Source organism: Oncorhynchus mykiss, chromosome 2 (assembly GCF_013265735.2).
Source record: "Oncorhynchus mykiss isolate Arlee chromosome 2, USDA_OmykA_1.1, whole genome shotgun sequence".
Classification (NCBI taxonomy): Eukaryota; Metazoa; Chordata; class Actinopteri; order Salmoniformes; family Salmonidae; genus Oncorhynchus; species Oncorhynchus mykiss.
This window is the reverse complement of record NC_048566.1, coordinates 64,528,175-64,541,314: the sequence shown is the minus strand read 5'-3', so window position 1 is coordinate 64,541,314 and position 13,140 is coordinate 64,528,175. Positions and strand designations below refer to the sequence as shown.

Here is a 13,140-nt window from a genome sequence, read left to right as displayed (position 1 = left end):
ATGCACTGCAGTACTTAATGCAGCTGGTGGCCACACCAGATACTGACTGTTACTTTTGATTTTGACCCCCCCCCCCCCCCCCCCCCTTTGTTCAGTGATACATTTCTGATTGTCAAGTCAGTGGAACTTGTTCAGTTTATGTCTCAGTTGTTGAATCTTGTTTATGTAATTTTGTTTGACCTTTTGTTCTATTGACATTTCCTTGTATATATATTCCTTATATATATATATATCAATAAAAAAAATATGTTGATCCATGATTTCGACTGGTAAAATATGATAAAATATGTCAATCTCTTCCTGACACGTTCATTTTCATTAGGACAGTGAAGATCGAATTTCAATATTGAAACAATGTTGCAAAAGTCGAGAGACAGACAGCAACATTTGTACAAACCCCTGTTGTTGCAAACCAAATGTTAGGCTAGAAGCAAGGCGAAATAATGTCTAGACAATTTTTACAGTGGAGACCAAGTTAATGATTTCAAGATGATTATTTTGAGTCAGGTTTATCATGCTAAACTGTTTTTTTAGTATGGCTTAGAACGCTTCTCAACCAATCGCAATGCTTGTTTTGACCAACCCGCTGTAGACATATATTGGCATATTTATGTTATTGAAAGCCTACTCGTGAAGTGCGCGTGTGCAATAAGTCAATTCGCCCTTGCACTCCTACTAAACAATAAAAAAAAATTGGAAACTTTGGCAAAGGGTATAGTCTACCAAACTTAGTCCACTCTGTTCGCAATAGATTTTAGTTTTGGGAACAGAAAACTGTATTGTGATCAATTATTTCATCGATGAGAGCATTTGCAGAATGTCGGCCAAAATTCCATCTCGTTCCATCTTCTCCCACTGCCGGCAACTGGGCTTCCCCTCACCGCCATATTTGGTAGTGAGTGGACGCCAGGCGGATGCTTCACAGTTATACATCCGGTGAAATGTCTTTATCATTGTTCTCATCTATGAGGTTAATGGCTAGCTAAATAGTATGTGTTGGGAAGGAGGATGTGTTTGACTGCGTGTCATGACATAGCTTTTTAGCCCATACGTAGATCGTTAACTACTACGGTGTTAGCTACAAGAACAGAAGTTGGCTAAAAGTTGTGCATTTAGCCTCCTCCTGCCTGGGTGAGTGAGTTGGTCTTTGGCTAACGTTAGCTAGATGGCCGCTAGCTACTACGTTAAAACTAGGTAGCAAATAGTGGGGGTAGTGGCTAGACTACCTACGGTGGTTTTGATGGTATCTATCCTGATTTGCAAACTGTTGCCGGTCTAGAAACGCTGGCCTGTTAGCTACACAATCAGACACATGGACAGCTAGTACAACACAGTGAAACTGTCTCTTAATTTCAGTAGCGTAACTACAACCAAAAGGTGAAGTTAATTGTAGGAAGCACAATGTTGTTAGCTAGCTAATAACTAACTCCATAACTGTTGGCTTCTAGCTAAGTTAGCAGCTATCAAAATGACTGGGGGAAGAGGTCTGAAGACAGATATTTGTTGAGTGTTCAGGAAACTGTTCTAGAAAATATTAGATCAAATACTTCTCAGATACAGGAGCTTGTAAATTCAATTAGACTTTATTACAAAAGTAACAGAAGCTGAGCAATTCCATGGAACAACTGCCTTATTCTTAGTGCTGGGCTTTTATACAGTTTTACCCTTACATAACATTGTCACTCCACTTTACGAATAATGTTGTCTTACTTAGTTTCCATTCTCTTATTGGTTCAGATATTGGGGCATATATTCTATTGGGGGTGTGACATGCATACCCCTTAGCTAATGTTCCTGTCCAAAGGTCTTTACAAGTTCAGGCTGATGTTGTCTGTGTGATTAACTCATGTGCGTGTCCAGTATCCTTCACCTGATCAGATATAGCCCAGACCAGTCACGTCTTGTTAGTTTACCTTGCCTCATCTACACAGATTCTGCTTACGTTTTGTTTTTACATGTCCAATGGTGGATTCTATGTTGATCCAGCTTTGTACACTCACATGGGCTTCAGCCTTCATTCTGCTTACACATGTCTAATATTTAAACTTATATTGATTATTATTTCTACTTCAAAGAGAACAGTATAGGTACTGAGAATCATCAGATGACTGGAAAATCTCCTACAAAACAAATATAGCTAGCTAGCGTGGTTTGATGATGGGATGTTAAGGTTAAACCATATTGCCAATGCTCATTGGTAATAAATACACAAAGCCAGACTTCCCTGGTGTTTTTCATACACATGTAACTAGTTAACTACTCTGTAAACTGTCCATTTGTGCAATGAAAGTTGGGTGGAGAATAGAGTGGAGTGAAATCTGTTCATCACATGATCACCACGTTGGCACGCATACAGTGGACTATGGCAATTTGTTCAGCTAAGTGGTGTTTACATTTAGGGCAGAGCCAACAAGAGGTCTGAAAAGGTGTAACCATTATATCTTAAGGACAGCAATGGTGAGAGATTTTGTTTCTTGTAGAATGTATGCATGTTCCTTTTCTGGGTGTTTGACAATGGTATGATATTTGGGTTGGCTTCTTACTACTGTATAACATGATACAGAATAGTCAACTGTCATCTTACTCTATAAACAGTGAGTGTCCTCAAGGATTTAACAATATTCTGGAATGCTAAAACCGCTGTGAGGGCCACGGAATTGTTGAACAACTGAATTTTATACAACACCGCATTCCAGCCGGTGTCTATACCACAAATGACCTCCGGCTAAATCTGTGAGTTAAAGTGCCTTTTTACTGTTCCATCTCACTGCGCAATCCACTGTCTCATCAGCCCAGCCAGGCAATTTATAAACTTGATCTCCACTATAAAAAGCATCTAGACATTATCACATTTTATTTTAGACTAACATTTAGTTTTCAACAGTGGAGATTTGTATTAACCTTGTATTGCTGTAATGATCGAGACAGACAAGCAGACAGCGTTTCTTAGGCAGTCAATCATGAATCAACTGGCATAATTTTAATGGATATATACAAAGAAATGAAAATAAGTCAAAACGAAGTGCAGGTAGTTTGCAGTCTTTTCAGCTTCAGTTTGAAGTGATTGTGTTAGCTAGCTCCTCTGAACAACAGTGTCTTGACGAGTGAGCACATTTTCTATGCCAGGGGAAATAGCGCCTTCATCATTAGCTCATTGTTATGGATGTATCCAAATATACGTGTATGATAGCCTATTTATGGTATCAGAATTGTGATGGTATCAGAAATAACTACGCTGCCCAGTACAATGGTGAAATATGTGTTCTGCTACAAGCATCTATCCCTCTGTCTATTCTTTGTTAACTAGGCTAGATCGAAAAATCATTATACATATCCTCAGATGTTACATGAAACTTGAACTATATCATCAATTTGTAACAGGCAATATAATTTTAAAACAGTTGTATGTTTTGTAGTAATCCCGCTAGATGCTGCTCATGAGTCAAACTTGCAATTGGTCTCTAAACAGCTCATGGCACAGACATTGGCTACCTGGAGCCAGAATCAAACATGTTTTTGTCTTTTTCGCTACAAATGTGAAACTTCACAATTCATTATTTTAATGGCAATGCGTGTCTTGAATAACATTGAGATGGAAGTGATCCATCAACCATGGCTTTATGGAAGATAAAAGTACAACATTAAAATGCAAACACGTCTGTAAATTATATGCAATTCTATGGGATGATGACGGCTGCAAATATCTTTAATAAGACCTTTTTCAATTTCTGTGCCCTCCTGTAGATGTTAGAGCTGTGATGGTGGTGTGTCCCCTGCCTTCATTGTGACTCGTGTCCACCACCTTCCTCTCCCTGCCCAGTGTGTGTGCCACCATTTCACCATGACCCTGCATCTTCTCCTCGTCCTGTCCCCTGTCCTTGGGCTGCTGGTGCTACCTTGTCTGTCATCCCATGTGGCCAGCCAGTTCAGCATTGTGGCCAGCCAGACAATGACAGAGCAAACCCATTGCTCTGAAGCATGTAAGTTTTGAATCAGAAAATCAACAAATCAGGTGTGTTGCCACAGGTGAAAAGTGAAAACACACACAAATACTATATCTTTGCTCCAACTCTATTTGACTGAAAACATATCAAATATGTTCTGGTTGTGGAATGTACACCAGTCCACTAAAGCTCACCAATGTTTGATACATTGTCTTACTACTTCTCGTATAAACGTTAGTCACTCATAACCTGAAGGAAGCTCTTATAGAAAAAGATAAGCTGCATGCTACCTACCTACCTACATCTCAAAGCTTACCTCTTGGATAAAGCAGGAACACTGCCGATATGGGAGTAGCCATAACGTTATTTTTTTCCCCCCAAATCACATCTTTCTACTGAAGGACATATAATTTTAAAGCAACCATGTGTTTCAGATTTAAGATGAAAGGGATTCTTAGGCCTTGCTGTGTTGTGTATGTGCCTGGCGCTGCTTTGGAGAGCCTTACCCCATGAGTGTAAAGGCTGCATTTACATAGACAGCCAAATTCAATGTATTTTTTCCACTAATTTGTGTTTTGCCCAATCACATCTCTTTAAATCAGATATTTTTTGGATCTTATTGTTCAAAAGACCAATTAATGGGGGAAAAAGATCAGAATTGGGCTGCCTGTGTAAACGCAGCCTTTGTCATGACAGGTTCTTCTTTAAATTAGATCTTACAATACTTCTTGCTGCACCACCTGGTCAGATTTATGCAGCAAATGCATCGCTACATATAACCCAAAGGCAGTTATCTCCATGGGAGGAGTTAGTTGTAACTGGCCCAGCCTTCTTTCAGTTACACCACATGATCCACCCTAAACACGCGACAGGGTTTCCGAGAGGCAATGTGGGTTTGAAAAGTAGTAGGGCATGAAAACAAGGTCGCCATTACCATCTGGAAGCATGTAATGTGTGGTATGACAGAGAGCTATAAATACATAATCATTTAGCATTCCAGCTTAGAGACCTGTATGTTTGGGACACGTCATGCCCCTAGCATAGGGTGACCTCCTAGTAACTTAAGAGGAAGGGGAGGGAGGGGCCATCTGCAACATTGATATTCTTACCCCCTCTCCCTGCTTTCCTCAACTTCCAACTCTCCACACTCTTTTCCCGTCCCATTTGGAACAGCTGGGGAATCATTAAAAACACAACGCATCTGGCCTTCCAGTTAGTTTGCCATCACTGACCAGGAATGGCTCTCTAGGACAAACTTTTTTTCTCTCTCTTCTTGCTCGATCATCATTTCACCTGAAGTTTTTAACCACAAAGGAGTTTTGATTCCTCGGCGCCTAGCAGCAGCTTTAAAATAAAGCAGGAGAGGAGACAGACTTGAGGTCGCACAACTCGCTCTGCCTCCTCTCACATTGACTCCCCGGTGGGGCCGGCTCCTCTCCTCGGTGCAGGCCCAGGGCCGCCTCCGCTCTTCTGCTTTTCCCCACCTGTTATCCTCATCAGTAGGTCTGCTCTGCAGTGGGAAGAGAGCCATCAGGCGTGCACGGCTGGATGTTGAGGCAGAGGTGTGTAACTGAGAGGATAGCTCCAGCACACGAGTTTGGAAGGGATCAAAGGAGGCGTAAACAGGCCTGTTTTTCTCCCATCTGTTTCTGTAATGGATCCCAGATCTCCTGATAAACACGGACGGTGGTTGCTGAGACTGTTTTTACTCTATTTTTCAGTACTACTCTTATTTCATTTCACGCTGACAACCTTAGTCCCTGTGGTGAACATTTTTTTTAAGGAATTCCCAGGCGTTTTTGCGGCAACCTTTTGGGAGACATGTTTGGATAACTCCTGAAGTGTTATTTGTTGACCAGCTATATTTATGTTGCCTGCATAACTATGCTCTTGGTATGTTCCATTCTTCAGTCTTGAGTTAATATACAGTACCAGTCAAAAGTTTAGACAAGCTTACTCATTCCAGGGTTTTTCTTTATTGACTATTTTCAACATTGTAGAATAATACTTAAGACATCATAACTATGAAATAATACAAATGGAATCATTTGTAAAAGACCAAGTCCGTATTATGGAAAGAACAACTTAAATAAGCAAAGAGGAATGACAAGTCCATCACTACTTTAAGACATGGTCAGTCAATACGGAACATTTGAAGAACTTTGAAAGTTTCTTCAAGTGCAGTTGCAAAAACCATCAAGCGCTATGATGAAACTGGCTCTCATGAGAACCGCCACATGAAAGGAAGACCCAGAGTTACCTCTGCTGCAGAGGATAAGTTTGTTAGTTACCAGTTTTGTAGGGATTCATATGTTGATGATGTAAATAATATTTGCTGGTCTGGTGTGTGATGAGGAGCAACCAGACGCTGCACATGACTCACTTATGAAACTACTTATTCCAGTTACTAATTAGCACGCACCCATTTAAGAAAATTACTGTAAAAACTGTTAAATCCCCTTGTATTGATGAGGAATTGTATGGTTGTGAGGGATGAGGCAAAAGGTATGGCAATTAAGTCTGGCAGCTTTGGGGCACCTTCAATTAAATTTAGGGGGGAAAAAAGCTAACTTGGCTCCTTCATTCATTTAATCAGATGGCTCATTCATCACAAAGCCCACTGATTTTGCAAACTACTTTTATGACTTTTTCATTGGCATGGTAAGCAAACGTAGGGATGACATGACAGCAACAAACGCTGACATTACACATCCAAGTATATCGGACCAAATTCTGAATGACAAGAAATGTACTTTTTCATTCTGTAAAGTCAGTGAGGAAGAGGTGAAGAAAAAAATTGTCTTTCAACAATGACAAGCCACCGGGGTCTGACAATCTGGATGGAAAATTACTGAGGATGATAGCAGATGATATTACCACTCCTATTTGCCTTGTCTTCATTTTAAGCCTACTATAGAGCATGTGCCCTCGGGCCTGGAGGGAAGCAAAAGTAATTCCCCTACCCAAGAATAGTAAAGCCCCCTTTACTGGCTCAAATAGCTGACCAATCAGCCTGTTACTAACCCTTACTATCTTCTGGGGAAAAAACTTGTTTAACCAGATACAATGCTATTTCACAGTAAACAAATTGACGACAGAATTTCAGCATGCTTATAGGGGAGGACACTAAACAAGCACAGCACTTACACAAATGACTGATGGAAGGAGAGAAATTGATGATAAAATAATGGGGGGGCTGTCTTGTTAGACTTCAGTGCAGCTTTGGACATTATCGATCATAGTCTGCTGCTGAAAAGACGTATGTGTTATGACTATACACCCCCTGCTATAATGTGGATAAAGAGTTACTTGTCTAACAGAACACAGAGGGTGTTCTTTTAATGGAAGCCTCTCAAATATAATCCAGTTAGAATCAGGAATTCCCCAGGGTAGCTATTTAGGCCCCTTGCTTTAAAAACATTTTTTTTTACTAATGACATGCCACTGACTTTGAGTAAAGCCAGAGTGTCTATATATGCGGATGACTCAACACTATACATGTCAGCTACTATAGTGACTGAAATGACTGCAACACTCAACAAAGAGCTGCAGTTAGTTTCATAGTGGGTAGCAAGGAATTAGTTAGCCCTAAATATTTCTAAAACTTAAAGCATTGTATTTGGAACAAAACACTCACTAAATCTTGTAATAAATAATGTGGTAATTTAGCAAGTTTAGATGACTGAACTGCTTGGAGTAACCCTAGATTGTAAACTGTCATGGTCAAAGCATATTGATGCAGTAGTAGCAAAGATGGGGACAAGTCTATCAATAATAGTGCAATGCTATGCCTTCTTAACGACATCAACAAGGCAGGTCCTTCAGGCCCTAGTTTTGTCACACCTTGACTACTGTTCAGTCGTGTGGTCAGGTGCCACAAAAAAGGACTTAAGAAAATTGCAATTGGCTCAGAACAGGGCAGCACGGCTGGCCCTTGGATGTACACAGAGAGCTAATATTAATAATATGCATGTCAATGTCTCCTGGCTGAAAGTCAAGGAGAGATTGACTTCATCACTACTTTTATTTATGAGAGGTATTGACATGTTGAATGCACCGAGCTGACTGTCTAAACTACTGGCTCACAGCTTGGACACCCATGCACACCCCACAAGACATGTCACAAGAGGTCTCTTCACAGTCCCCAAGTCCAGAACAGACTATGAGAGGCACAAAAGAAATCAGCCAAGACCTTCAGAATTTTTTGTTGTTGACCTGAAGTCAATCTGGTTCATCCTTAGGAGCAATTTCCAAACGCCTGAAGGTACCAGGTTCATCTGTACAAACAATAGTACGCAAGTATAAACACCATGGGACCAGGCGGCCATCATACCGCTCAGGAAGGAGACGCATTCTGTCTCCTAGAGATGAGCGTACTTTGGTGAGAAAAGTGCAAATCAATCCCAGAACAACAGCAAAGGACCTTGTGAAGATGCTGGAGGAAATGGGTACAAAAGTATCTCTATCCACAGTAAAACTAATCCTATATCGACATAACCCGAAAGGCTGCTTGCACTTAACAAAATAGATGGCATCATGAGGAAGCACAATGATGTCGATATATTGAAGCAATTTCAAGACATCAGTCAGGAAGTTAAAGCTTGGTCGCAAATGGGTCTTCCAAATGGACAATGACCCCAAGCATTCTTCCAAAGTTGTGGCAAAATGGCTTAAGGACAACAAAGTCAAGGTATTGGAGTGGCCATCACAAAGCCCTGACCTCAATCCCATAGAAAATGTGTGGGTAGAACTGAAATTGTGTGTGAGCAAGGAGGCCTAAAAACCTGACTCAGTTACACCATCTCTGTTAGGAGGAATGGGCCAACATTCACCCAACTTATTGTGGGAAGCTTGTGGAAGGCTACCTGAAATGTTTGACCCAAGTTAAACAATTTAAAGGCAAAGCTACCAAATACTAATTGAGTGTATGTGAACTTCTGACCCACTAGGAATGTGATGATGGAAGTAAAAGCTGAAATAAATCATTCTCTCTGATATTATTCTGACATTTCTTAAAATAATGTGGTGATCCTAACTGACCTAAGACGGGGAATTTTTACTAGGATTAAGTGTCAGGAATTGTTAAACTGAGTTTAAATGTACTTGGCTAAGGTGTATGTAAACTTCTGACTTCAACTGTATGTGGTGGAGTAGGGGCCTGAGGGCACACAGTGTGTTGTGAAATCTGTGAACGTATTGTAATGTTTTTAAAATTGTATAAACTGCCTTAATTTTGCTGTACCCCAGGAAGAGCAGCTGCTGCTTTGGCAGGAACTAATGGGGATCCATAATAAATTCAAATACCATTCTCAGAAATTCCAGCCCAAATAAATGCTTCACAGAGTTCAAGTTACAGACGCATCTCAACATCAACTGTTCAGAGGAGACTGCATGAATCAGGCCTTCATGGCAGAATTGCTGCAAAGAAACCACTACTAAATTACACCAATAAGAAGAAGAGACTTGTTTGGGCCAAGAAACACGAGCAATGGACCTCAGACCGGTGGAAATCGGTCCTTTGGTCTGATGAGTCCAAATTTGAGATATTTGGTTCCAACCGCCGTGTCTTCGTGAGACGCAGAGTAGGTGAACGGATGATCTCCACGTGTGTGGTTCCCACCATGAAGCATGGAGGAGGAGGTGTGGGGGTGCTTTGCCGATGACACTGTCAGTGATTTATTTAGAATTCAAGGCACACTTAACCAGCATGGCTACCACAGCATTCTGCAGCGATACACCATCCCATCTGGTTTGCGCTATTATTTGTTTTTCAACAGGACAATGACCCAACACACCTCCAGGCTGTGTAAGTGCTATTTGACCAAGAAGGAGCGTGATGAAGTGCTGCATCAGATGACCTGGCCTCCACAATCACCCGACCTCAACCCCAATTGAGATGGTTTGGGAGGAGTTGGACTGCAGAGTGAAGGAAAAACAGCCAACAAGTGCTCAGCATATGTAGAAACTCCTTCAAGGAAAGGTATTCCTCATGATGCTGGTTGAGAGAATGCCAAGCGTGTGTAAAGCTGTCAAGGCGACTTTGATGAATCTCAAATATAAAATAAATGTTTGTTTAACTTTTTTTTTTTTTTTTTTTTGGTCACTACATGATTCCATATGTGTTATTTTATAGTTTTGATGTCTTCACTGTTCCACAATGTAGAAAATAGTCAAACTCATAGGTGTGTCAACTTTTGACTGGTACAATTTCTGGCTTAATTACATTTTTTTGTGTGTTTTATTCCACAGGCTCACTCAATATGACATGTGATCATGCTGTCTTTTGGAAAGAGAAGTCCACCTGCTTTTTCTTGACATGTCCAAATTGCACCAACTGTAGCAGTATTGCCGTCGCTGACCTGATAAGGGAACACGGTGTGTACACAATGCTTGGGTGGATAATGTTTATTAGCTTCTTATTACCAATATTAATATTTTTTTGTTGATTAATCTAGTTACTGAATCTTTTGGTTTCCAAGGGTTGTAAATTAACCATCAATTTTGTGATCGAAATGCATGTCGTGTAATGCCTTTACATTTGTCACAGTATTTTAAATCTGTTTTTCCGCCCCCCAGAAACAGACATCAGTGTTTTTAAGAGAGACGCTAAACATGTCCCTCAGTCTTCAAGTTCCGTAACTCCGTCAGAAAGCCAACATAAGAACCCTACTGCGCATAAATTGACAGTCAGCAATAATGCCAATCAAACTACACAAACCTCTGCCCTCAATGAGACCGGCTCTACCTCACAGCACAGCGATGCTGGTCAGGCTCCAACTGCTGGAGACTCTCCTGATGTCTTAACTGCATCTATCATGAATGCAGCACCTTTGGCAGCTCCCAAGAATGACACAGCAACTACACTATCTGAGACATCCCACAAGTCAAAGGTCCAAAGTCCAGTAACCACCACAGCCACTTCAGTAAAGCTGGAATCTACTACTGTTATGACTCCACTAGCCATCACACAGATAATGACAATAACGGAATCAGAAACCACAGCAACCACCACTATGACTACTACCACCACAACAGCAATGCCATCTACTACCAATACCACCACAACACAACCAACTACCACCAAAACAACAATACCAACAACTGCCACCACAATAAAAACAACAGCATTACCGTCAACTACCACTCCAAAAACAACCACCACCGCAGACACGCCTACAGATGAGGAGAAGAAGCCGTCACCAACCATTCCGGAGGCCCCCAGCTCTCAAGCTACCTCCGGAAACGCCATGGTTCCTTCAACCGCCACTGCTGAGGTCAGCACAAAAAGGCTGGACGAAGACACCAACAGAGCCATTATAGATGTTGTTGCCGGCGAGATTCTGACTCGCCAGTTGGTGGACACAAGCGCTCTATTGGCTGTTCTGTTGTTTGGCCTCCTCTTCTTCCTAGTTACAGTTGTTCTCTTCCTCACACAGGCCTATAAGAGTTACAGGAGGAAAGACTACAACCAGGTGGACTATCTCATCAATGGAATGTATTCTGATTCAGGCGTTTAAAAGTGATAGTTGAGTGTTTACATTTCAACATGGTTCGGTTATTTCTATTTTTACATTTTCTTTATCGGAAATGGTTCATAACATACATGAGTTAAGAGATTGTCAATGTTGCAGCAGCCTTTGCCCTAGTATTGTGTAACATTTCTGTCTTAAAGGTACTCCAGCATACAGAGATTGTTCAAATATAAGTTGCCCCTGCTGTTGTATCACCACATTGGTTTGTTAGTCCTATATTTCTATGTCTTACATTTCTATGCAGATTAGTATTCCACCTCAAACCAATAGGATTATGGCCATAGACTTGTGTTCTGTTTTTTTAAATGGTGAATATCATTCTGAGTTCTGTGGAAAAGGGGCTGAAAAGGTTTATTGATGTAGCTTTATTTACATCTCTGGTATTTCATTTATTGTACATTTTTCACTTGTATGTATCCATTGCTTTGTGTACGTTTTTGTAAATTTTTTTCATGCTATTTTCCTTTGTTCACGACTTGCATGTTTCCTTTGTTTACCATTCCTGTCCTTGGATAAGATTGAAGGCCAAAATGATCACTGAAGCACATTAACGTTAAAGCCAAGGGAATTGTCTAGCCATTTATGAACTCCATTCCATGACGAAGAAGAAGGAACGGTTATATGATAACCAAGAGACTTTCCAATGTGGAGGAACTTCTGTCAAGGTTGGAAACGGGTCTGAAGGCCTGTTATGTGCCAATTTAAATCTTACTAATGTGCTATATGATGTTATTTCCAGTAAAGAAAACAATTAAGAATTAAATTGATTTTTCTTTCAACCCCCCCCCCCCCCCCCCCCCCCACAAAAAAAGTTCTGTAATGTCAGTAAGGATTAATCAGCGCTTCAGTGAGATGCATTAGTAGTCTTTGATTCTCTCAACTCTTGTAAGACTCTTGACATGTCTGCACGACTGTGTATATGCTGTGTTTCAGGGAGAGATTCAATGTGTTTTTAGAAGGGCATATCAATCAGCTGGGGGTGTAACAACAGTAATAGCTTCCTGGGAATATGATGCACATGTAATGTGTGTTTTTGTAGCGAAGGTCTGGACTAGGAATTAATTGGCAGAGAAGAAAATGAGCGTGGAGGTGGTCCGACACATTTACAAAGCACACGCCAGGGCAGCATTTATTTTGAGGGGGGAAAAAGCTGAAAAGGGAGAACATGGATTCCATTAGAGTAACATTTAGGAGAGAACTGCCTTGAGGTGCCAAAGGTTGTTAAGTTATGTTTCTCGTTTGCTTCTCTGCTGACTTCTCTCTTCATGCCAATGCTTTCTAAAAGTTCTTGTTCCAACAACCGTTACTGTGGACTTTATCCCCGTTCCCCACACAGTTTTCCAGTGAAAGTCCTGGTCCACACAGGGTCTAGTTTCTCAATTTCAGAGAATATTTGGCAATAAAACAGCCTTTTTGCCTCATGCAACGTCACTGCCAAAGAACATTGCTTTTAGTAGAAAAATAACTAACAATTGGTTACTATAGTATCTGCCATACCCCAATATATTGCTGCCAATATGCATATATTTGGTTTACTTCAGTGTTTGGGAATGTTGTATTTGCTCTAGTTGTGGGTGTTTTGTTCTCAGTATTGCGCTGTAACTGTCAAATCAGAGAGCTCAGGAAATCAGAGCCTCCAGTACATGCGTCTGCAATATCTGCAA

General features: G+C 40.9%; 1 protein-coding gene across 5 annotated transcripts; it reads left to right on the top strand.

Moving 5' to 3' along the window:
* Positions 1-923: 923 nt before the first annotated feature.
* wu:fa25f02 (cell wall protein DAN4) lies at positions 924-12,241 on the top strand. 5 transcript variants are annotated; one of them, XM_036952982.1, is made up of 6 exons: positions 940-1,131; positions 2,400-2,457; positions 2,596-2,733; positions 3,745-3,980; positions 10,194-10,319; positions 10,521-12,241. In XM_036952982.1, the coding sequence occupies exons 4-6, from the start codon at positions 3,842-3,844 to the stop codon at positions 11,459-11,461; spliced, it is 1,206 nt and encodes a 401-aa protein (XP_036808877.1). In that variant the 5' UTR covers positions 940-1,131; positions 2,400-2,457; positions 2,596-2,733; positions 3,745-3,841; the 3' UTR covers positions 11,462-12,241. The 5 variants fall into 5 exon arrangements, with proteins under 5 accessions (XP_021423884.1, XP_036808877.1, XP_021423902.1 ...); XM_021568227.2 differs by lacking the exon at positions 2,400-2,457; XM_021568209.2 differs by lacking the exons at positions 2,400-2,457; positions 2,596-2,733 and having other exon boundaries at positions 924-1,131.
* Positions 12,242-13,140: the final 899 nt, after the last annotated feature.